General features: G+C 42.5%; 1 protein-coding gene across 13 annotated transcripts in view; it reads right to left on the bottom strand.

Moving 5' to 3' along the window:
- The window catches only part of MCTP1 (multiple C2 and transmembrane domain containing 1), a 541,550-nt gene extending 516,881 nt beyond the window's left edge, over positions 1–24,669 (bottom strand). For 4 of the 13 annotated variants that reach the window (XR_009563431.1, XR_009563434.1, XR_009563430.1 and 1 more), the window contains exon 1: positions 22,855–24,669. Coding sequence is in view for 8 of the 13 variants with exons in the window: in XM_060296021.1 (XP_060152004.1) it covers positions 22,855–23,574 (720 nt within the window). In the remaining 5 variants the exon portion in view is untranslated. The remainder of the gene's footprint in view (positions 1–22,854) is intronic. The other 9 variants (XM_060296016.2, XM_060296018.2, XM_060296017.2 and 6 more) reach the window with 6 other exon arrangements.
- Positions 24,670–26,951: the final 2,282 nt, after the last annotated feature.

Consider the following 26,951-nt stretch of genomic DNA (forward strand, 5'->3'; position numbering starts at 1 on the left):
GAGAAAAATAAATACCGCATGCTAACACATATAATATGGAATCTTAAAACAAAAATGGTTCTGTGGAACCTAGGGGCACGATAGCAATAAACATGCAGATGTAGAGAATGGACTTGAGGACACGGGGAGGGGGAAGGGTAAGCTGGGAAGAAGTGAGAGAGTGGCAATGATATATATACATTACCAAATGTAAAACAGATAGCTAGTGGGAAGCAGCTGCATAGCACAGGGAGATCAGCTCCGTGCTTTGTGACCACCTAGAGGGGTGGGATAGGGAGGGTGGGAGGGAGACACAAGACAGAGGAGATATGGGGATATATGTATGTGTATAGCTGATTCACTGTTATAAAACAAAAACTAACGCACCATTGTAAAGCAATTATACTCCAATAAAGATGTTAAAAGAAAAAAGACAAAATTTTTAATCTATAATAAATGATTTCTTGTAGTGTTTTCAGTCTCTGTTTAACTTTACTGCCCTATAGTGCCATCTCCTCTGGCACTTCTGTGCTTCTTCATCCTCCCATAAATGTTATTTTAAGCCTCGGTGTAAGCCCACCAACCAAACTTCCTTTGATTGCCTCCAAAATTTCCCATTGCTTCCATGACATCTAATTGTTTCTTCCTAAAACTTAAAGATCACTAGGAAATTCAACAATGGTGTCTATCAGACTGAGTTCCCTGGAAATGTTCTCTACAATGGAGAGATGCCTACAAATGGTTTATTAGAAGATGGGGATGCCCGGGGAGATACACATGTAAGGAAGGGAGGGGGCAGGATCGAGTAGAGGGAGAAGGTGACCCACAATGTGGTTTCAATGGAGGCTGCCACAAGAGCACAGGGGGTCCTGGAGCTGGGACTACAGAGATGTCCCAAATTGGGGCAAGAGGGTTGGGCCTTTAAATCCCCTCATCAAGCAGTCACTGGTTCCAAGTGCCCGGTTGGAGGGGGACAACCTTGGAAGAGGTAGTTTCCTGTGGTCGAGGGCAAGGCCCGATGAGGGACACAGCCGCGAGGCCATCATGGTCTATTGCCTTAGCTGCCCAGGGATGGACACATCACCAAAGGAAGGGATGAGGGCGGAGCATCAAAGTTTCCACCATGGATCTGTCCTCATTAAGTCTCTGCCTGCTCATTTACTCTCACCAGTTAATCTTAAAAGGATTAAGCTCTTAAAAATGGAATCTATAATCCTTAGACACATTTTTTAATCAAGGAGACTTCTGAGAGCACACAGTTCATTTCAGATGTGAAAGGGCTGAGGAACTTAGGCACTCCTAGGGAGGCACTCTGTAAACACCTTTAAAACATACCAAAAGCATCACTATTTTTACACATTACACTAATTTTTAGGAAGTGAAAGGAAATTACACTTAAAAATAAAAATACAAATCAGATAAAAAGACCAAAAATGAGATAAAGATGCCTGTATCAGTTCTCAGCACAAAAATCTCAGAGACATCTATGTGAATAGCTATGTGCTTAGAAAGACTGGGAATCCCATTAGAACATCTATATTTGAGAAACTGATTATCTCAGTCTATTTAACCTTAAAACATGTTGTGGGATATTCCCAAGAGAATAAAAAGTAGCTTAACAGAAAAGCTTATGATTTTACAAATGAAAGTTTGCATTCAACTTTCCTAGGTTGGGTTTATTTGTTTGTTTGTTTCAGATTTTATGCGAGTCTGAAAATTTCAAACATGTTGACTGGATCCTTTCTTTCAGAACAGAATTTTAGATTTATGAAATGTTTTATTTGAAAAAGTTCACTATCATACAGATATCAGGAAATTAATAGAGATACGTTGAATTTTTTTTTTTTTTTTTTGCGGTACGCGGGCCTCTCACTGTTGTGGCCTCTCCCGTTGCGGAGCACAGGCTCCGGACGCGCAGGCTCAGCGGCCATGGCTCACGGGCCCAGCCGCTCCGCGGCATGCGGGATCTTTCCGGACTGGGGCACGAACCCGTGTCCCCTGCATCGGCAGGCGGACTCTCAACCACTGGGCCACCAGGGAAGCCCTGATATGTTGAATTTTTTTAAAAACTTACGGCTAATCAGCTCCTTGAGATAGTCTTTTAATAAAATGAATGACCAAAACTCTCAATAAATGTCAGAAAATTTAGAAGTAAAAGTTCGTTTATGTCATACCATGTAATCTGTCCCTGATCATCCTCCTAATACTCTAAAAATTAAAGGTTTTTCTTCACTTAATAGAAAAATCATATATTAATTATTCAATTTGAGTTCACATTTGTGGGGTATCTACTATGTGTGAGGCAAATATTAAGCAAAGGAAGTAACTAAAAGTGACCTTATCTGAGACACTCCACTTAAGATGTGGTGACGGGAAATTCACAAGTGTAGGAAGGCTAATCATTTTGAAAATATTATCTGTAAAGTGCAAGCACCCTCTGGCTTCCTGAACTGGTGAGGTTCCCAAAGTTCATTAGAAAGCTGTTTACTGCCTTTATTGGCCCAGAGAAGCAATGTCATAAATGGGGGCTGGTTTCCAAATGAGCCCTCCTAATGCAGCACTAGCGGGTCCACCCCAAGTTCTGGGAGCAAGAAGCTATGAGGGACGGGAGGAGAACATCGTAGTTTCCCATGCCCGTGCCAGATCCAGAGCCATTCTGTAGCCAAGTCCTGGATCAGAGAAAGTCTTTAGTTAGCATTCTCCCTTCCCATGCACCTCCACTCAATGCTGCACTATTTTCTAGCCTCTTAGTTCCCAAGACTTAAGTCCTGTAGCACTCACCCAGACCCAGCTTACTGCCACAAATTCTACAGATCAAGCTAATTCACTCCCACCCCACCAACTCCACCCCTTGTTCAAATTTTACAGTTTTCTATCCAGGAGGAAAGAATCTAACTGAATTAATTCATGCTAACGTGTAAACACTCATTCCTTAAGGCTCCAAAGACACTGGTGTAGCTTTTAAAGAAAAGACTTGTTAAGCCAAATGTGGAGAACAACAGGCTAATAGCAGTGATGGGCGGGGGCAGGGTCATGGGAGAATAATAAGTATATATTGAGCACTTACGATGCCAGGAACTAACACGGCTTCACTGGACCCTCTTAACACCACCAGTGGGGAGGCATGTTATTCCCCCAGTTTTACAGAAGAGAAACGGGGGGTTTGGAGAGGTTCTGTGTCTTACTGAGCTCTGGAAGACAGTCACCTGGTCTTCTCTCTGCCTTGGCAAAGTCAACCAGTCTGGTCCGCATCCCAGGGGCAGGCAGCTCACCTAAGCCATTCTTCTTTTGCACTATTTTCCCTCTTCCTTTGTACTGAAACCACAGGTACCCTAAAAGCAAAGTTTTTTTTCCATTGTGTGATGGCAGGGATGGTAGGAGAAACTGAGGCAGCACTGGCTGAATATACTCAAGCATGTTTGTATAAATGAAACTTCTTCAGTGGGGTGTGGATCAGGAACTGCTTATATTCTAGGCTCTGAGAAAGGGAGAAGAGGACATTATCTTAACTTCTTCAGTATATTCATCTCCCAAGTATCAGTATCTACCTATGTAAAGTCTGTTTTGGTTTTTTTGTTTGTTTTTTTTTTTTGCGGTACGCGGGCCTCTCACTGTTGTGGCCTCTCCCGTTGCGGAGCACAGGCTCCGGACGCGCAGGCTCAGCGGCCATGGCTCACGGGCCCAGCCGCTCCGCGGCATGTGGGATCCTCCCAGACCAGGGCACGAACCCGTATCCCCTGCATTGGCAGGCGGACTCTCCACCACTGCGCCACCAGGGAAGCCCTAAAGTATGTTTTATAGGTCCTTTTCCAACATTCTAGGACTCAATAAATCAGCTACCCTTTAGGTTAATTCAGGTGCTATCGCTTGTAGAATACCTGACTTTAAAATGAGTCATCTCATTACTATGGCTTTACATAGTATAACCCATTCAAGAAGAAAGGCATAAAAAAAAGAACCTACTTGCCATATTCTATGCTCGTTTTACGTTAAAAACACAGAAAACAAAGTCTCCCTCTGCAGAACTGGAGTGGACCCTGTGTTCCAAGCCAGGAGCCGGGTCCAGCAGCCCCCAGACAGATTTTTTGGATGGCTGAACACTCATCTTTCCAACTGCTGATTACTGACTGAACCCATGTGGACACTGAAAAATTTTGCCTCCTCCAAGCAATCTGATTTGCCTTTAAGGACCCACCTCCCTCCCCCTCTCAGTCCATATTATTTAAGCTGGATGCCCCTCACTCCTGGGCTCCAAGGGTACACACGTGACCCGGCCACAGGAGGCACAGTGACGCTCCAAATCATTCCAATGGGACTTACTCCCAAGAACTGTGGGGAGGATGGATGCCAAGAGCTGCTGGAGGCCACCAGGTAGAGAGAACCTACCTGAGAGAGAAGATGCCCAAGGCCAAGCAATTCTGAGGGAAGAGAAGAAAGAAGGACGGAGGGGCGGAGACAGAGACTTGATGGCACTGTTTGAGGCTCTAGATCCAGGCTGCCCTGGGGCTTTGCCAGGTGTGAGCAGATACGCTCTCCTTTGAAGCCATATCCAAGAAGAGTTGAGCTCCTGTAACAAGGCAGGAGTCCTGAATAAGACATCCCTGATGCCTGTGCTCCATCTGTCTCATTAGACATCTCCATTCCTACCCACCTCTCCTCAAATTATGATGACAGGAACCATGGTGTGGTTCAGTGCCCGAGCCTGGTCCACCTGGCAGGACCCATGGAGCCAGCCAGCTGCAGGTCAGTTTCCTGGTTCCTGGTCCACCAAGCACCAAGCAACAGTTCTCCAACAGGCACTCACATTCCACCCCCAGCTCCACCCACCTTCCCTCTCAAAGGCCACTGCCCCAAGTGGACAATTAGGCTTCCAGACAAGGAGCTCTGAGTTGGACCTGTGGTTCGTTGGTTGATTTTAAAGGGAATAACTGTGCTTCAGTTTGTCAAGGCCCAGCACACACAGCAGAGATCCACGTCCCTCTGAATCATCCACATCTTAGGTTTGAGAACTGCCCTCTAACTTGAACAAAGCTCTTCCTTCAAAAAAAGAAGAGGCCTCCAGGCTGCAGGCCTCTACCTTTTTTAGCACATTAGATAGCTGTGGAATCATTGAGAGAAAATGAGTAGAGAGAGCTGACAGCACAAAAGTCTAATGACACTACTGCTGGTGCAAACCAGACCAATTGTCCCCATAGCTGTTACAATGAGATAATTAAGCCTCTGTATTTATCTCCTGAGAAAAGGAATTCCCATGGTTTTATCCCCCTAAAGATGGATATTTATGCTACCTGGTAGTGACATGTATCTTTTATGTATATTGACTATCTCCCCAGCTAAGAGGAAAAATTTCCAGAGGGCAGGAGCCTTGAGTCCCCAGAATCTAGAACAAGACCCTGTGAGGGCAGCCAATAGTCAGCAAGTGTTGTCCACTAAGGAGGAGAATCAGAGGAAGCTTTTATTCGATATCACTATTCTCTCGTAATAGAATCTTGCTTCTCAGTGGTTCAGTCCCAAAGGAGAGTCTCCATACAAGGGAAGAGAAATCAACTTCCAGAAAACAGAACCCAATATTAACAAAAAATGCCAATCATGACCAAATTAGGGCTCTAACTGTATGCCGGTCTCTTCAGGAAATGCTGCAGGGCACGACTGACTTCTTATTTCTGGGCATGTCTGCCCTTCTCCCTAGAAGGCCTGTCTATAGCTCTTTCCTTTGAAGAATCAGTCCATGCACCCTGCAAGGTTCTAAAATAAATAAGTAAGTAAACAAGGTCATGGCTGAAAATTCAGAGACTCAAGTTTTTATTTTTTTATAGTGCTATTAAGGCCATCTTATTTCATGAGAATTATCACTGAGTCTTCCTTTTATCCCAAGGGGAGTAACTGAGGGTTTTGGAGACCATGGATTGGAAATCATGGACTTCCTTGCTTGAAGGTGAATGCACAATATTAGTTTTGTGTACAACTGTATTTCTTTATGAAGAGAATGCCACACTTTCATTAGTTTCTGGAAAGGTTTTATGATCCCCAAATGGAATGAGAATTAATGTTCAATCCCTTTGCTATTTTAATAGCATAGTGTTTACTTGGTTATGACTCCAGTAAAATGTTACATAAAGAACAACAACAAAAAGAAACCACGTTACGCAGATAAAGAATATGTAGGTTCTTGATACTCTTTTGAGTTGGGCATGGCTTATATCATTGAAAGTTTTTACTAGATGCTATTTCTTATACTAGATGGCAGTGATGCTTGGGTGCTCAGGGCAACCCATGTTGTCTGGGTGTTGGTCGTGACAGTAGTTGGCTGGGGAGATCAAAGCACAGATTGGCAGGCCTGACTTGGGCAGGGCTTGGTACAATTTCTGAGCACTCACACTTGCTGGACATGCTAGAATCCATACCCTAAGCTTTCAGAGTGGCAGGTAGGCTGCCTTATGCTCCCATGTCAGGTTTGATTCAACTTTGACAGATTACAGTCTTGATGAGGGATTTTTACGTTTCCTTTCTTTTCCTACTATAACATTGTACAATAAGTGTAATGGGTAGCTTTTACATACTTTAAGCTTTCCTTCCTGCTTATGCACTACTGTGTATCTGTTTCGCAAATGTGAATATTGGCTAATACATGAAAATATAAAACTTAGATTTTTATATCTTAAAAAATATATAGGAAAATATAAAATTTAAATCAAATCTGCTCCACCGTGTTCAATAAGCCGTCTTCCTAATCACCCCACGATCATGTTAACAAATACAGACTTTTAAATGTACACCTCCTTACACAACTCCTTTCCAGAGTTCTTCATTCTTTTTCCCCACTCTGACTTCAGGGAAGAAATTGGAAGCTCATAAAAAATATGTTCTCCATAATTTACAGCTGTAACACCTGAATCACCAAGCTTTATCTCATTTTCATCCCTACCTAGGCTCTGAAAAGTGCTGTCAAAGAGACTCTCTCCCCTGAGTATTGACAGGAGGAAATTAGACTGCATTTCCTACCTTCATTTACCTTCCAGTAGTGCTCAATAAAAAAGCAAGAGGACAGTGAAATGATGTGTTTTTCCAGGGGGAATAATATTTTCATCCACTTGGTATTTCTATTTATTATAGACATTTAAAAAATACCATTATCTTAGTAGAGAAAGGTGGCCCCAACATACTTCTCTACCTCTTTACAAAACAACCCTATGAGTGCAATGTGATTCCATACATAGCAGTGAAGGAAAGCTATTCCCAGGAAAGTCAAGAACTTTCCTGAAGGTGGTTCTGCTCTTCAGAGGCATCTAGGCTCTCAAGACGGCTTCGGTACCTAAGAGTCCAAAATCTCCCCATGACCCAAAAGACCCTGTATAATCTGGCCCCTGCCAACCATTCCAGACCCATCCCCCCTCACTTTCCCTCTTATTAACCAAATTCCAGCTGCCCACACAATCTTTCTCTAAGTACCTTCTGCTGTGGTTTTCTCTGCCCATAACCATCCGCCACATCCCTCATTTCCTCTCCTCAGGAAATCTGGCCAACTTTTATTCATTCTTTGTAGTTCATCCTACATGTCACTTCTGGAAAATCTGCCCTGTCCCTCCCCTTCCTGCATGATTAGGTTGGGACCTCTTGCAATTCATTCCTGTAGTTCTATTTCTCTCTATATACCTCTGAATGAGTTATCACAACTGTAATTGATAATTATTTGTGTATTTTTTTAATTTAATGAAAGTTTCTTCTACTACATCATAAGGTCTATGGGAACAGGAATTGGTCTGTCTTCTTTATCAAGGTATTAAAAAGATACCAAGTCTACCACAGGGTAAATATTTAATAAACGTGTGAGGACCAGAGAGAGAAAAGAGGAGAGATGAGTTACCAAAATCATTGGTGTTGGATTGGAATGGGATCTTCCAGCAACACATATGTACTTGGGGCTGGTTCACGACATAGAACATTCTAACCAAATTTTTCCCCTATTCCAAGACACCTGGCAAAGAGCTATATGACAATACTCAGGAGATGTAGCAGCTCTTCAGTGTTGAGGAAAACCATGGAACATGGCAATTAGAGTCATGAGGTTTGGAGCCAGTCACTTACGTACGAAATCCCAGCTCTATCACTTACAGCTGCACCACCCTGAGCAAGTCCTCACACTTTCTGAGCCTCCAGTGATCCATCTACAAAATGAGACTAAGAATTCCAGCTCCTTATCGTCACAAAGACTATGAAGTAATGCCTGTGAAACACTGACTGGCACAAGACTAAGATTTTAGTGCTATTATTGTTATTAGCAAGAAACATGAGAAGTTGTACCAATTCCACTGGTTGTACCATAAGGCAAGAACTATCTTGCCTTCTCCTTATTTAAAGAATATACCCCACTTGGGCATATTCACAAACAACTAGATGCTCTGAGAACGATTTGTTTTCCTGTCCAGAGATCCTAACACGTAGACTAACTGCAGAATGTACACCTTTAGTTTTACACGAGTTTAACAACATCACTGGAAGTCAAAATACATGTACAGCATGCACGAGAAGAATGATCTGAGAAATATTCACTTATGAGCTCTTGGAATTGAGCCCACAAATAAACAAACTAACACACTCCCACTCACTATATATATACATATATATATATATATATATTTTTTGGGGGGGGAGGGGGCTGCATTGGGTCTTCATTGGTGCACGTGGGCTTTTTCTAGTTGCTGCGAGTGGGGGCTACTCTTCGTTGCAGTACACAGGCTTCTCACTGTGGTGGCTTTTCTTATTGCGGAGCACGGGCTCTAGGCTCATGGGCTTCTGTAGTTGTGGCATGCGGGCTCAGAAGTTGTGGCTCGCGGGCTCTAGAGTGCATGCTCAGTAGTTGTGGCGCACGGGCTTAGTTGCTCCGCAGCATGTGGGATCTTCCTGGACCAGGGCTCGAACTCGTGTCCCCTGCATTGGCAGGCGGATTCTTAACCACTGTGCCACGAGGGAAGCCCCTCACTATATTTTTTTAGATACTTTTCTCCAACTAATAATGGCACATTCCTCCAGCTATCCCTCCAAAACAATGGTAAGACTCAAACTCATTGACAGGGCTGGTGTTGAAGGAATACCAGACTTAACCACAAATCACCGGTTTGGGCACGTCATGTACCTGGCACTGGTGCACTGATGTGCCCTCACTACTGGTGGAGCAGTGGATACCCTGGAAACTATGGCCCTGGCAGAAATCAGCTGTCTGTTACCCAAACTCTGCCACTTACTAACTGTAGACAGAATCAGGACTGCAGGCAAATTACTAACATGGCCTCTAAGAATTTCCCGTATATAAGATACAACTATAGCATATACCTATGTGTCATAAATAAATGCATACATAACAATATCTCTGCGTCAAAATTTCTGTGAGAGTTAAAGTGAAATAATGTACATATTTTATAACATCTATTTGAGATACAATGCAAAGAATGCCTAGTAGATAGATCTACTTTGTTTCCTTCCACTACTACCATGCTGTTCATGGAACAAGAGAAGATTAATGACAGAGATGAGATGAGGCTATAGAATATAGAAAATACATAATTATAAGGGTCTTGTAAATTATAACATGTTCCTCAGGATAATATCAATAACAGACATAACAATGATGTATAGTGGGGCACTTGGTGAGAAAGAGTTTTTTTAAGCAGGACTGACATTTAAAAGTTGCTAGCTATACCATTATCTAGCAATCAAAGAGATCTCAGAGGGCTTCCAACCAGTAAGAAGGAAGTGGTAGAGCCAGGTTTATGCCTGACACCAAAATCTTTTATACTAAATCTGTCTTCATTAAATTTTCTTGTTATGAGACAACCTTCAGAGATCAGAAAGATGGGAAGGAAATGGCAGGGGCAAAGAAGAGCTCTGATGTCAATACTGAGATGAGGAGAAAAAACAACTCCACTTGGAGCTGTTTTCCTAAACCGGGCTTCTCAGGCACAACCTACTACAAACAGCCTTCCTTTGTAGAGCTTAAGGGCCAAGTGCACTGGATCCAAATTATATGATGTGTGACTTGGGACAAGTCACCTATTCTCCTCTAGCTCACTTTATTCATCTGGAAAATGCAAATGATAATAAACCTACTTCAGAAAGTACTGTAGTAAATAAATAAGTTAATACATAAAAAGCACTTAGAATAGTGCCAATACATTATAAATGCCCTGTGTGTTTAGCTGTTATTAATACTAGTTATAAAGTGTCAAACAAACAAATAAACTCAAGGAAAAAGAGATCAGATTTGTGGTTACCAGAGAGGACGGGGAGGAGTGGGAATTGGATGAAGACAGTCAAAAGGTACAAACTTCTAGTTTAAGATAAATAAGTACTAGGGATGTAATGTACAACATGACAAATATAATTAACACTGTGTTATGTTACACATGGAAGTTGTTATAACACTAAACCTTAAGAGTTCTCCTCATAAGAAAAAAAATTTCTTTTTATTTCTTTAATGTTATATCTATATGAGATGACGGATGTTCATTAAACTTACTATGATGATCATTTCATGATGTATCTAAATCATTATGCTGTACACCTTAAACTTATACAGTGTTAATGTCAATTATATCTCAATTAACCTAGAAGAAAAATAAATAAAATAAAATAAAATGGGGGTGAGAGGACCCATAGTTAGTTGGCCTCATGTCATAGGTAACATGACACAACTGAGCAAAGAGAGCCCAGCCCAGGGGGGTCAGAAGACCATCGTGAGCATGTCCTACCTCATATAATGAAACTTCAGAAGACAGAGTGTGCACTGTGATTTAACAAATATTAATTCAAAGGCAGGGGAGTGAAGGCCAAGCCCTACCCCAGCAGATAACATTACAAAGATGGTCATGGACACTTATGCAAAACAAGTCCACACAAACCTGGTACAAAGCTCTAGCACCAAATACAAACAAAATTTGTGTAGCTGCCTGGAACTCACATTAGACTTATACTCCTAGAAAGAAAAAAATAGATTTTCAAATATGAAATGGACACTTACAAACACACCATTCAAAATGCCATCCATATATAATTAAGAGAGTTATGTTATAAAAAGAGTCATTGAGAATCATTAGCAACATTAACAGAAAATAGAACATCCTTTAAGCAGCCAACACAAACAAAAGCTCTGCTGTCCCAGATCCATTTGGTCCTAACTCAGTTATTCTCCAACTCTCTTTTTCAGGTGATTTCAAAAATTGAGCTTTCTGTGATTATGAGAATACATCTTTACAACCCTAAAGGTATAACTCTTTAGGGTTGAGACTGTCATACAGAGTGAAGTAAGTGAAGAAAGAGAAAAACAAATATCGTATATTAACGCATATATGTGGAATCTAGAAAAATGGTACAGATGAACCGGTTTGCAGGGCAGAAATAGAGACACAGATGCAGAAAACAAACGAATGGACACCAAGGGGGGAAAGTGGCGGGGGGATGGGTGGTGGTGGGAGGAACTGGGAGACTGGGATTGACATATGTACACTAATATGTATAAAATAGATAACTAATAAGAACCTGCTGTATAGCACAGGGAACTCTACTTCTCTTTGCTATACAGCAGAAACTAACACAACATTGTAAAACTATACCCCAATTAAAAAAAATAAGAATAAAGGGATCACTTTTTCTCTAATTAAAAGGTGAACTGTATCAGTAAGGAAACTCTCCAAAATGTCTCCCCATTTTTTATCTGTGAGGATCACTTTGTGAGAGTAAAGCCAGGCCAAGCCGAAAATACTAACGACAGATCTTAGTTACTGTGACATCTAGATTGCAAAAGATTAAGGAAATAATTCAAAGACCTCTCTTCCACGGTGGCTGTAAATAAGATGAATAGTTACAGAAGAATGATTATTCTTACTGAAGAAAAGGTATTCCTTATACATTAGTTTAAATTCAAAGGAAGATTACTCATTCCCTTTGTAGAACACACTCCATAGTGAACGATAAAAACTGTCTTCTAATTTTTTTTTCTCATTGGTTGAGCTGGTTATTGTACACCTACTCATACTAAATGAACCTAGACCATTTGTAAGGACTATGTTATCACTGAAATTTAGTATTATCACATTAAATTTAGGTGGAAGAGTTTTGGAGTTCTTCTGTTTATCTTTGACTCCAGTGGGAAATATGATGCATGTGAAAAACAGGTACGTGTATAAACCATACTAGGTTACGGCATAATTGTGTGTGGGTGTGGGTGTGCGTGTGCGTGTGTGTGTACAGCCTATGTCAGAGCAACACAAAATGTCAAAACATTATAGGAGCCAATTAGTTAAACTTCACTGTGGGAAAAAAATTATGAAAGCCCCTAACAAAAAAAAAAAAATGCCTGACTTTTCTTTTTTATTTTCTCTGCTCTTATTCCCAGAAAGAAAGAGAAATGACATAGCTGAAAGGCAAGTGGCAGGAGGGCAGAGAATGAAGAGCCAGGACCCAAAGAATATACCACCTGGATAGTCCTGTGACAGAGGTACACAGACTAACCATGGTTGGTCATTCAAAATACACAAAGACCCTCTCGTGGCAAGGCCCGTAAAGTTCTTCTTCATACCCTGGCATATACCCAGGAAGAAAAACGTTGGCACTGGGGACAGTGAAAATGTCAGGTAGAGAGGAGCAGATTAAGAACACCTTACAAAGCTCCATCTTCCTTGAAAAGAGGCAGAGGGCGTGGGGCCTGGGAAGCTAACTGCAAAAGGTCGTTCTCCCTCCCAACTCTCCCATTCCCCTAAGTCTCAGGAGTCACAGAAGCAGCAGCCTGAGTCTGGAGTAAACGAATGCCACCTAGCAGGCCGAAGGGAGCAGAGTGGGACTGGGGCGATAACCAAACTGGTTAAGTCAATGTGTTTTTTTTTTTTGCTTAAAGCCACTGAGTTGAAAGGGCATGTGTGCAAGGCCACAGAGAACCAGGCGAGATCCCAATCTCAGCTGGACCCCGCCCCTGCCCCCTACTCCTGCTTCCTTTTGAAAGTCCAGGGAGGCAAAGAAAGAAAAGGGAGGCGCAGCCTGTGACTGCTCTCAGCCAGGAGACAGCGGCCACGCTGAAGGAGAGTGTTCCAACCGCCAGGGAGCTTGAGGTTTGGCAACAGCTCTGTAGTGACACAGAACTTGTCTCCAAAACCTATTCCAATCGCAAAAGAGATTCTGGAAAACACTCAGACTTCTAGTCTGGTGTGGTGAAAATATTATTCAAAGGAAACTATAGAAATGAATTTCTCTCTTATCAAAAGCTATTTTAAAAAAAAAAAGCTATTTTACATTTCAATAAAAGAACAAGGGTCAAATATGGCTTAAGGGTCCAGATAGAATATCGTTTCTATTTTGAGAGAGTAACTATTTGTAATTTTCAGAAATTGATCCTGTGTCATGCATGGGTCAACCCTGCATCTGAGAGAGAATGCATATTTCAACACATTTGAGCCACAATGCCTTAAGATCGAAAATTGCCAACAGAGTCCTTCAATTCCAAACCTTTTCATTATAAATATTTCCCCAAATATTTAGTCTCTCTGACATCAGACACCATAAAAAATCTATGTAACAGAAATGTGTAGGAGGTTTTCTTGTTTTACCTTTTTTTTTTTAAACTGCCAAACATGTTTTGCCCTTTTTTCGCTCCCTTAACACTATTTTCAGTGCTTAATACTGCAGGGAAAATAACTATTTTACTCATGGAAGAATCCAAAATAACTATAATATAAAGAATATGAGCTCTTACATAAAAAAGAATGAAATAATGCCGTTTGCAGTAACATGGGTGGACCTAGAGATTACAATACTAAGTGAAGTTAAGTCAGAAAGAGAAAGACAAATACCATATGATATCACTTATATGTGGAATCTAAAATATGACACAAATGAACTTATCTACGAAACAGACTCACAGACATAGAGAACAGACTTGTGGTTGCCAAGGCGGCGGGGGGGCGTGGCTTGGGGAGGAGTGGATTGGGAGTTTGGGCTTAGCAGATGCAAACTATTATATATAGAATGGATAAAAAACAAGGTCCTACTGTATGGCACAGGGAACTATACTCAGTATCCTGTGATAAACCATAATGGAAAAGACTATGAAAAAGAATATATATGTATAACTGAATCAGTTTGCTATACAGCAGAAATTAACACAACATTGTAAATCAACTATACTTCAATAAAATAAGTTTTTAAAAAAGAATCTGAGCTATTACAGTAAATAGGTGACAATTTGGCACTCAAGAGCCTGGCACCTTTAACCATTTTACACAAATGCAAATTCAAAACTTAACCTTCCCTCTCCCTCCCAACGGAAAATACTTTTCAATACAAGCATTTGTGAACAGAACCAGGAAAAATCAAAAACATAAGTAAAGGAGGACATGTGCTCTAATTTATTCCTTTCACTCTCCCTTTTCCTGAAGGTTCAGCTACATCCCTGGTCTTAATAAATCTTTCCATCTCCCCATCCCCAAGGTCAGTCACCTGCCCAACATCAGGCTCTCACGGGACTGCTTTGGCCTCCGAGTGGTCGCCTGCCCCTGCTGCCAACTTCACCCTTCCGAGGCTCACGTGCCCCTGTCTCCCCTGCTCAAACGCCTCCGGGGGTCCCTCTGCCTCCCTAGATACGCTCCTCAACCCCCAGAGATCCCAGACCTTCAGCTGTACCTTCATTTTCCTCTACCCCACCCCACACCCTAGGCTTCAGTCCCACTAGTGATACCCCATTTCTTGAATACATAGGGCACTTGTTCGCCTCTGTGCCTATGGCAATATTCTTTCCTCCATCTCCCTGTGTCCGAATCCTAAGCACACTTCAAAACAAGGCAGAGGCCATCGGGTGGCAACACCCTCAAATTGCTGCCCCCCAGCCTACTCCTTACCTGCATCCACACCCGCACCGTCCCTTCCATCTGCAAGGGAGAGGATCCTTCTTCCACTGACGCTACCATTCCCCTGGTCTCTGGGACCCACCCCCACCTGAGTCCTTAAGGCCTTCATCCATCAATTAACCCCCGTTCTCCTTTAACTTCAATTTCTCCCCCTCCACAAGCGCTGACTCATCAACCCACTCAGGTGATATCCATTAAAAAAAACCAAATTCCATACATGTGTGTCAGCATACCGTATGATACAGCAGAAACTAACACACCATTGTAAAGCAATTATACTCCAGTAAAAATGTTAAAAAAAAAACAAAAAACAAAAACCTGCCCATGATCCCATCCCAGCATGGTTCTCGTGTTCTCATCACCACTTTCTTTGATCCCTTGTGGAGAGCCAAACTGCTTGGCCACTCTCTCTGTCCCCACCTCATCTTTCCACGCACCCTCCAACCCGCCGCATTCCGTCTTCCATCCCACCACTCCTGATGCTGTTATTCTGTGAAATGTACTGACACCTACTACGTCCAGATAACATTCATCTAGCACTGGGAGGGGAGAGGAGAAATCAAACATGAGCTTTCTGAGTCAGAAGTTCAAGCTGATAGCTAAAGTCAGCCCAGAGATATATTTTATTTGGTCTGTGTTGCATTTTTCTAAAAATCAATTCTTTGTCAAAAATTCAAGATTCTGGAGACTTCACGCAAAAATCTGGATTTTTTTGGCTTCTGTTAAAGAATCTAGAAACCCTGGCAGCACTGCTTTCACTGCATGATAATAATCAGCTGGAGTTGAGAAGCAGCTGCCCCTCGAATGAGGCACCAGCTTCCTCGCTCACCACGGGCCCCATCAAACCTTTGCTCATTTTCTTTATTTTGATGGCCCCTGTGGGTAATGGAGTTTGAACACCTGCTCTAGATCAGTGCTGGCCAACAGAAATAAAAATGTGGCACATATATAATTTAAAATTTTCTAGCAGCCACCTTTTTAAATGAAAAGGAGTGGGTGAAATTAATAATATATTTTACTTAATCCAATATACCCACAATACTATTTCAACACACAAGCAACATAAAAAATTAGTAATAAGATATTTTACTTCCTCTTCTTTGAGCTAAGGCTTCAAAATGTGGTGTGCGCTTTATGCTTTCCACCCGTCTCAACGTGAACTAGCCACTTTTCCAGTGCTCGGCAGCCAGTGGCTCTGCCATATGGGACAGCACAACTCCAGATGCTTAATGGTCAGTTACAAAACTCGTCTTGCAATCAGAAAGAGAGACGATATTAAGGAGGAAGAGAAAGCAAGCAGGACGAAGGAAAAGGGTGATGATGTCCAAGAGCAGACATGGTGAGAGTTTGAAAATAGGAGAAGAGGAAGTAGGGACACAGAGACAACGACCAGCTCTGGGCCAGTCCTCCAAGGGAAGAAACGCCCTGTATAGGCAAATGCAGTCGACAGGCAATGCAGATTTTCTGGAGGAGTCTTTGGTGTTCTAAAAATAGGCTCAGCATTAGACAGGTAGTCACTATGAAAAGCAATTGACCAACCGTCTGAACCCCAGTTCACACACTTGGCAACAGAATGAGTCAGGCTAGTAAGGGCAGGATTCTTGATCAAGATTGGGGTTTTAATCTAGTTAAAGTAAATGGGTTTGAGGAGAAGTGCAAGGAAGCAGGCAGGAAAGTATCTTGAGCTTAGATCCAAGGAGAGTTCAAGGCTCAGAGATCATGAGTGAGGACATGTCAACAGGTGTTGGTGATCCAGGTGTCGGGGTACGATCTCATAGGCCAGACAAGGAAACGTGGGTGCAAAACAGATACCTGGAATCGGAGACCAGTAACAAGAAATGCATCCTTGAGCCAGAGACCTCGGAAGCAGAAATCACTCTTCCATCCCCCACGTGAGCACAATATGGTGGTCAAATCCGCCCTTTATGCCCTCAGACATGAACCAGAATTAAAGGAAAGCCATGCCAGCAACTGGGAGAAGAGGGGAATGTCAACTACATTTGCCAGGCATAAAAGGACTTGGAAACAAGAAGGCAAGAACATCATTACATGACCATAAAGTGATTTTGAAACTTTTCCAAGAGAACTTATCTCTGAACAGCTCCAGCCCACCCATTCATCCCTTCGTTCATTCAGCAACCATTTATTGAGTAGTCTTCCCCGATCCAGTTTACAATGCTGATTAAATAGGTCCACTGTACGTACTAAGGCTTGCCGAATTCTACTCTAGCAGTGCAAAATACAGTGAGATTGCTAATACTGAAGGAGCCTCTCTAAATAAAACCCATGTGATCAAGAGGATGCATTGATCCTAAAATGTCCAGAGTCCCATTTGCCTATCATGTGTCATAATTTTCCAGATTGGCTAGGGCCCAAGAGAATGGGAAATAAGGCTGACATAAAATATCTCAAACAGATTTCATAGGAAAATTGTTCTCTCAAGAAGGTAGTATGCAGGACTTTAAAATCTCATTATATTGAAAATGCAGTTTTCATGTTGCTTGCACTCAGACTAATATTAAATAGGAGTACTTGGGACACTGGGGAAATTGTGGCCTGCTATTCTGCTGAAAAAACCTTTCTAATGATAAGAAACTGGTATACATTGGAGGGGGAAACATATTTGCGTACAATCCTGAATTGTTGAGGTACAGTAATCACTTTCCACACGTGATTTATAAAAAGCAATGTAAATTAGAAGAAAAGGTTGACAATGACAAAGAAATCAAGATAGCACATAAAGTTCACCATGCAGGGAAAAAAAATGATATTTTCAATGGTAGTTGACAAATCAAAATTCACAAATAAAGACAGTAAAGATTATTTGGCAAGTGAAAAAAAGGACTTGAGGAAGAGTGCCTCACACCTTTGAATAATTAACTTTATAGGAAGATAAGCTTATCATAAATAGGTATGCGTTATACTGTAATTTTATGAAAACAAGCGAGCTTACCTAAAGAAAGTTAAGACAATATCTGTTTCATTCACATAAAACAACCCCCCGCCCCAAAAGCCAGTATTCACAAAAATGGCTCTCAGATATCAAGAGATAAGTTCAGAGATAAGTTCTCTTGGAAAAGTTTCAAAATCACTTTATGGTCATGTAATGATGTTCTTGCCTTCTTGTTTCCAAGTCCTTTTATTTAGGATGCTTGGTTTGTTGAGGCAGGGAAATATATAGTTTTTAGTAAGTTTTCCAGCAAAATAAAAAGTTCAAAGCAAAAAAGTTTCAGATTTCAAAAAATTAATTTCTGCTTATCTAAAATAGATGTCTGCTACGATACTGTAAGTAACGATGATTTAACTAAAAAATGCATTACCCTAACTTGTGAATCTGCAGATTTTCTCAATGCTTATAATGTTATCTACACATACTTTTTTACTCTTCATCAGTCTAGAGTTGGCAAACGTTCTGATAATCCTTATGAGCAAAGAAATCATACTACATGTTTCCTTGTGGTGCCAAAGACATATTATTAACCTTTAATCTTGTGAAATCATCCCATATTTCCGAACAATGGGGCAACAGAAAAAAAGGGGGAATATTTGTCCTACTTTCTTTATGAATCTGTTAAATTTATTTTATTCCTCCAAGTATGTATTCTCATGTTTATGATAATGTGCACATATTTTCCAGAAGTTATATAAGATTTTTTCATTACTGTGTGAAGCTGTGATGTCACCAGTACTGCCTGGGTTAATTTTAGGCTACTTTTGCCACCACTGCAAGGAAAATAATTTACATCCTCAATGAAAAGGACCATCAAAGCCCCTGTTAATTGTTTTCAACACCCACCTACTTGTAACGGTGGCAGTGGCAAAAGTTTAATATACCTTTCAAAAATAATAACAGCACACAATTGCTAGTGCCTACTGAGACAGGTTTCAAGCCAATTTCAAACATCTACCTCATAACAGTTGCATTTATACGGTATCCACAGCTCTACTCAGATCCACCAGATACACCTGATAGTAATTAAAAGTTACTGGAAACAATTCCACTCCAAAGTAAACCTATCACTCTGTTTATGCTCTTTCTCTGGAACAACCTGATGTCCCAATATTTCTCAAGAATGCAATCACACATCAAACTTTACACGCTGCTCCAAAATGTTCTAAGATCTCACCCTCACTCTCTCACTTGCAAAAGCTTTGAAAAAGCTACTAACACTCCTTTTAGGAGCTTACTTTTTAGATTACTGGGGGATTTTTAGTGGTTTTAATGATTTACATTAGGAATATTTTTAAAACTTGTGCCTTCCCCAAGACTAAGTTAGGTTCTTTGAAGTAAGATTAAAGACACCTGAAAAATAAATAGCAAAAATTACCCAAATCACATTTTTAATAGTTTTTGAAAATACAGGCTTTCTTTAAAAGATCAGATAATTAATAAAGCAATATTTACTTCATGTCTAGACTTAATCTTAGAAAATATCTTCCACTTTTTTGGGGGGCTTTCATATGTGTTTTAGGAATTTTATCCCAATGAATGGATATTCCTATCATACCCTGAATATTTTATCCACTTTTTTTCAAAATCATTTTTGCTCCTCGATGACAGCAATTTTAACAAAATGAATTTGAAAAAAAACAACAAAGGTTTAACATTCATAAACACTACACACTTTTGTTAAAACACTTAAAAAATGCAACATATTCATTCCTAACTCTTTATCTTAACGGAATTTCTGATTCTAGCAAAGTATAATTTTAGTAACTCATCAAGATAGAATACATAAAATTGGCACATTTTTGATATGCACACAAATTGAGAATGCATCTTTCCCAACTGCGTTGCAGAAAATGAAATGCATCTGGTATGACAATATGGCCCAGCACGTGAACTAGAATCAGTGGGAAGAACGGGGTTTCTTTTTTTTTTCAAAGCAGAACATTTTAAATAATGCACATGGCCCAACAGCAAGGCATTATTAAGTCTATTAAACTGTCGTTCAAAGGTATATTTGGCTACAGAAAACATAATAGCAAGAGGGCTGACAGGGGCATAGGAGGTAGAATGGTTTGTTTAGTTGTAATTATTATACTTCAGTGACTTCCAAATCTCTTTCCCTAGCAGTCCAAAATGATTTTTTTGGTTTTGCTTACTATCTCCACTCAGTGTCAGTGTATGTGCCCATATGTTGTTGTGTCCTCGTGCTCGGCTGGGCAGTGGAGAGGTGGGGAGTGTGTTGGAGAACATGGCTGATGCCAGGATCAAGCAGAGAACAAGAGAAAATGTGAGCAATTTGCCTCATTTTGCAACGAATTTTCTTTCTTCCTTGAGAGAAAGTGCTTTTTATCTAGGCGATCTGAAGATGGATTTAATGTTTTTAGCATCTTTTCTTTTTATGTGTTCCCATCTGTGCTTATGAACTGTGAATAAAACTGAAATCTGCATGTGCTACGAGCTTCCTCCCCATGCCCAAGTATCTTCAGCAATGAGGTGTTAGGAGAGCAAGGAAAGATCTCTGAGACATGCAGGAAGCTCGGAAGGGTGCTGCCGAGTTACACCTACTCCTGGACACCTTAGAGAGTCCTCTTCCAGTTCCAGATTCCAACTCCATTTCTTTCTTCTCTCCATTCAGAGAGGTGAGCCAGACTCCTTGAGTTGGGCAAAGAGGCATTTAGAGGACTGAGGAATCCTCTGTTGTGCATTAGTGACAGAGAGCTGCTGAAAACTGGATTTGTGACTCGTAACGGAGAAAACTGTCCACTTCTCAGGGCACAAGGCTTCCTGAGCAGCAGATGCAGGGAATCAACAATAAAGCATCAGGGCTTATTTTCCTGCCTACACTCCACTTTTCACCTACTCTTGGAAAGATATTTTAGCTTTTGTATTCCTCCTATGACTTCATTGAAATGCTGGTTCTTTATAATGAGAAGCTTCTTTAGAACTACAGACAGTATGATCAATAATGTCATTTGTAAATGTGATATAAAAGATATGCAACAATGCATTACAGAGAACAAAGAACAAATTAATTCACCTAATCCATCACAGAACTGATTCTAGGAATCCAGAATGTATGTAAACTTGCAAGTATTAATCAATAGGACTGAAGTTATCTCAGAGACATAGAAAGTTCTAAAAGTTGTCAAACGTAGCTGTAGCGATGGAAAAACATTGTGGAGAATGACAAAAACTCTCTCTGTCATATATTAACCATGTGACCTTGGAAAGATTATTTAATTTCTCTGAGCATTGATTTCCTAATGCATAAAATAGCAACAAGAACTTCTATCATGTAGGGCAGCTATGAGGATTAAATCATGGAAGTGCCCAACATATAGTGAAGGCACACACAATAATGTTTGTTTAGTATCCTCTCAAAAAAGGTTTTTTGGTCTTTTGTATACAAAATTTATATTTACATAGCAGTTTTTCAAATAAAGATTGACAGTGTCTGAAAACGTTTGGGTAAAAATGAATATAAAGATTAATTCTGAATTCTCTGCTTTCACTGTGAAAATATCTTGGTTCAGTGAACTGCAAAGTTATTTACTAAGTTAACATTTGCAGCAATATGATCTCTGCCTTCCAAACTAATTCAGTTCTTATTTTTTATCATTCTTGATCATAAAAGTTAATAAAAACAAATGTAAGCAAGTACCCCAGCTCTAAAATTCTTATACATTAGGATTAGGTACACACTCAAATATAAATATTTTTAAAATATATAGTATTCATCTACACTGAATTTAAACAATCTTTTTAAAACCACTTTTTACCTCATTTTGGAACCAGAAACAGGAGTTCTAGTCGATTCTCTTTCAAGATAAAAGGAAAGATAGGTTTATTTAGGCTTTTTGTCAGTATTATTTCTGCCTATGCTTCTGAGAATAACTGTAACCTTTTACTAAACCATCAGGTGTTTTCTAGAGCATTAGTAACATCAGGTTACTGCAAGCAATTGTGTTTATTAAACAACAAAACATACTAGTATTCTGGTTTACTTTCTGAAATTACACTAATAAATTAGCCAATAAACTATAAACATTTTCAAGTGAAATCCCATCTATTCCCATATCTTACCCTTCAACGCATGGCCTCATGGTTTTTGTGACCCAACTTTTAATCTAATTAAAGTTTTAATGTATATATCATTAACCTAACAATTAATCAGAGTCAAAATAATTAGAATTTAAACAAAATAAGATGTATTGGCAGAAAAGAGTTCTTTAGGTCTCTGGCAGAATGGAACTTTCAAAATATTTGCTGGCATTAACACGATTTGATAAAAATTTACAAAAGGAGAACATCGCCTCTACAAAACCGAGGGAGTAAAAGCTGCCGCTCAGTGGAACGCTTTACAGATCTTACAGGTACATTTTTACTTGACTCTTCCCTGACCAGAGAGTCAACATCACGTCTACAGCAGAATAATTTAAACGCAACTACTTCAGATGACTATCAAAACAAAAAAGGCCATAGGAACATCGGTTTAACTCGGAAGCGACACTCACGCTATTTGTTAAGCAGCGATCCACTCGCAGCAGAAAGTTTTGAGAAGGGAGGGCTGGAAGATGAACAGACTTCTGCCTAAAGGGTTTCCCCAAGACATGACCTCACGTTTGCCATTAATTCACCTCCTCGCATTTCTAATTTTCCCTGCAAGTTGTTGGGTTTGCTTGTTTTTCTTTTGACAAGATGAGACTTAGCTGGACAGTCCTTTTAGGAGATCTCCAAAAAGTACCCATTTTGTGTCTAACTTTATTCCTGTCCTATTTGGCTACAATTAATACTTCCACTTTCATCGGCAACTGGGAAAGCTACTCAAACAGCTTCTAGCAGTAGGTATTATTTCTGTCAAAAGTAAAGTCAGAGCGCAAGTCAGTACTCTACTAAGCAGGAGCGGGACGTTTTCTTTCCACTGCTTGAACTTGGTAGCACCCCTACCCCGCCAGCAACTCCCGGGGTCTCGATCGCCCACAGCTGGAGGCGTGGCCCCGCGCACCTAGGCTCGGGCCGCGCCCACCTGTCACTCACCCGTCTGCTGCCGCGCGCCTCGCTCTTCGTGGTTCGCGGCTCTGCTCGGCTCCGTGCTGGCTCAGCTCGAGGCGGCGGCGGCGGCTCCAGCAGCTGCTCCAAGCAGGCGGTGCCCGGCAGGGAGGAACTCTTCTGATGGCACAAGTGCGCCGCGGTGCCCCGACGCCGTGCACCCTCATCTCGGGCGCGGTCCCCCCTCGGGGGCGGCTGGGGTGAGGAGGACAGGGAGGATGAGGCAGAGGACGAAGAGCAAGCTGAGTCCGGAGAGCGTCCGCCAGGAGGCGTCACTCCGGCTGCTCCGGCGGCTGCCACCGGGCCCCTGCCCGCGGGAAGCAAATGCTCGCGGATCCGGCGGCGCAGCGTTGACCCCTGCTCCGCTCTGCTCGCACCCTCGGGCTCGAGAGGCTCCGGCGAGGAGCAGCACAGGTTGGGCTGGGAGGAGGAAAAGACGCGGTCCAGCACATGCTTCCGTTTCTTGAAGCCGCTCCACCTGCTGCCCGTGCCACCCAAGCCGGCCAGTGCGTCCCGCCTACCCCCCGGGGGTGGCGGGGAGGGCGACGGGGTGTCCGCAGTGCGGCGCTCGGGTACCCCCGCGCGCCCGCCCCAGCCGCCCTTGCTCTTGCCCACCCCTAGCTGCAGGTTCTTCCAGAGCCGGGCCTGGAAGGAAGAGGACGCCGCCGCAGGCTCGGGCGAGCCCGCCGCGGCAGCCGGGGGCTCCATCCTTCACCCCCTGCTCTCCGCTCCCCTCCTCCTTCTTCTCCGTCCGCTCCGGCTGCGCCTCCTCCCGGAGCCCCGCGGTGGCAGCGACGACGGCGGACGCAGCAGCAGAAGCCGGGAGTGACCGGCGGCTTCAGGCCAGAGCGGGGAAAAGACGCCGCCGCCGCCGAGGCTCTCCGGCCGCGGGACTCCGGCGCTGCCTCTTCCTCCCGCACCCGCGGGGGTGGGCTGGCGCTGTAGCCAAATCTCGGCCGCCGCAAAGTTTCTAGCTCCGCGCTCCGCGGCTCCAGTCCACTGGAGTCCCCCAGGCCGCGCCCTGGCCCCTTCTCCTCTGTGGCTCCGGGCTCGGGACGCTACACGCACCGGGCGTGCATTTCCAGCTGCGCCTGGGACCGCACCCGACGCTCTCCGGGCAGCACCTGTCAGCGGCGGCGAGGGTGGCTGCCTCCGAACTGGGCGCGCGTGCGACTCACACAACAGGGATGATCGGGCTGAAGACACTCGGCGCGCCCCGGGACCATCCTCCAGCTCCTGGGTGGGAGGACGCGCTGGCGAGAGCCGGGTGGAGCTGGTTAGGGACCAGAGCCAGGCTGCGCCCCAGGATCCGACCACTGTTACCCACGCAGCTAGCTCCGGGCCGGCCGCTAGACTCGCCCTCCGGCAATCATCCTAGGTCCGACGAAGTGAGCTCGAGTGGAGATTATGCGCCTTCAGTGGGTCCTGCGAAGCGCCCAGTGTCCACACCAAGAGGTGAAGCTGACCGAGTTCTGAGGCTGAACGCCGCTGCCCCCGCCCCGCTGCCCGGCCTGGGCCCAAGACCAGAGTTCGATTTCTTCTGTCTTGACTTCATCCTGATCCGCCCCTCCCCGCTCTTTGCTTGTGCCGTTAGTTTCTCTTGTGATCCGGGTTTAGAGGTTTCCGGAGTCTGACAATAAAGCCAGCCCTCAAGTTGCAGAGAGTTGACCGTGTCCGAAGACATGGAGGATGCGCACTGCCTCTGACCCCGTTCCAAACGCAGAGTACCTTGTTCTTTTCACTCAAGTGCGTTTTCCTTTGGTTACGTGCAAAGCAAATGGGAAAGGCTCATTTAGACTTTGTTTCTCCCGAAATCTACTGCTCCCAGGGTCTTCTGATTCTACTGAGAGCCTCTTGAATGGCAGGTGACACAATGCCCCTTCTCAACTCCACTGCCTTCCACACCCCAAAATGTGGAAAACTCAGAAGAGCTTTGGCACCGTATTGTCTAATTCCAATCTCATCCAGCTGGCAGTATGCTCTGGATATGTTACCAACCTCTTTAAGTTTTTTATTCTTCTATTTTTCCTTTATAACAAATACTTAACAAATATTTATTGAGCACCTACTATATGTAATCATTTATTTGTGTCGGGCCATATGATAGGCTCTGAGGATGCAGCTGTGAGCAAGGCGGAGAGGGCCCCACCCTCATGGAGCCCATGTTCCAGTGGGAGAATCAAACAGAATTTCTAATGGTGAAATGTCCCACGGAGAAAATAAAACAGGAGATCACACAGAGCGGCTGTGGAGGTGGGGTTGCCAGGTAGATTGCAGGACAGCCAATTAAATTTGAGTTTCAAATAAACAAGGAATGAATAATGTTTGAGTATATGTATGTCCCAAACGTTGCACAAGACATACCAAAATACTCTTTGTTGTTTATCTGAAATTCAGATTTTACAGAGTGTTTTGTATTTTTATTTGCTATATCTGACAACCCCATACAGAAGGTTTTTTGGTGTTTTTTTTTTTTAACATTATGTGTATGGGAGAGTCTCTCCGCGAAGCTAAAATTTAAGTTGAGACTTAATGAGGACAAAACAGCCATTGAAGGATCTGATTACAGCATTCCAGGCAGAAGGAACAGCAGGTACAAAGGCCCCAAGGCAGGAAGCAGCTTGGCTGGGCCTGTTCAAGGACAGACGGAACCACTCCAAATAATGTGGAGAAAGGTGGGTAGAGCTGGAAAGAGATGGAAGGGAAGAAGTGAGCAGGGTCCTTGTGGGTTGGCTCCTATAGCCATAGTAAGAGCTTAGGTCTCCTGTAAGTGAAATGGGGAGCCATGTGGAGGGTTTTTTTTGGGGGGTTTGGGGGGGTTTTTTTGGGTTTTTTGCGGTATGCGGGCCTCTCACCATTGTGGCCTCTCCCGTTGCGGAGCACAGGCTCCGGACACGCAGGCTCAGTGGCCATGGCTCACAGTTCCAGCCGCTCTGCGGCATGTGGGATCTTCCCGGACCGGGGCACGAACCCGTGTCCCCTGCATCGGCAGGCAGACTCTGAACCACTGCGCCACCAGGGAAGCCCTGGAGGGTTTTTAAGCATGAGGGTGATATGATATGCCCTACCTCACAGGGCTGTTTTAAGGATTAAGTGAAAAACGACTTCACTCAGTGCCCGAGGCTTTTCCACACTAGAGAGTCACACTGAAAATATCACAACCATTAAAAATTACCTCAATATAGAGCTACTCTGATAGCCCGGAAAAGAAACTGTTACATCCAGAAGGCTTCTCTGCAGCATAGGAAAAATATTTTGTGACTAGTTTTTCTAGGATGTCATAAATGAAAGCACAGAGAAGATAAGTAAAGAGATAAATGATTACTATAGCAAATTGAGAAGAAATGATCATTGCTTCTTACCAAAACTCTATAAATAGGTCGTTTGTCAGATTTTTTCACAAGGAGCCATGGACCCATGGAGATAACTCTACACAATTCAACCTTATGTTCATATAGTCTTTAATGATACATTTAATGGCCTTTTGTAGCTTTATGTTTTCATTTTTCTCTTCTACCTAATTTTGCCTTGGACATACTAACTCTGAGATTTTGGATTCTGAAATCTACAATCCCAAGTAACACTTATCCATCAATGTGAATTCATTTATAGAACTGGTGAGAGCATATGAAACTTTTCCTAAATATCTGAAATGGATTATAAATTGAGAGGCTGCCCTACAAATTGTGTATTACATAAAATTGCACTAGATATGGTCCTTGCCATCAAATGTCTTGTTATATTTAAGAAAAGATACTTATAAAAAAACTCTACAACACCAGGGGACAGTGAATGGTACCAAGTGATCACTAAGGGAATACAGAAGAGTCAAGAATCACTTCTGGCTTGACTGATCAAGGAAGATTTGTTGGAGACATCATCTGAGCTAAGATCTTTAACAGGTGACAGAATACACCAAGAAGATAGATTGCCACCTGCAAAGGAAAGCAAAATTCAGGACACATAGCAAGACTTCAGTAAAGGTTAGCTATTCCTTCATGACAATTTACTAAGCATCTTAAATATTTATAGAGCATCTATTGCTTGAATGAATATGAAATTAATATATGCATCACACATTGATA

Source organism: Globicephala melas, chromosome 3, assembly GCF_963455315.2.
Source record: "Globicephala melas chromosome 3, mGloMel1.2, whole genome shotgun sequence".
NCBI lineage: Eukaryota > Metazoa > Chordata > Mammalia > Artiodactyla > Delphinidae > Globicephala > Globicephala melas.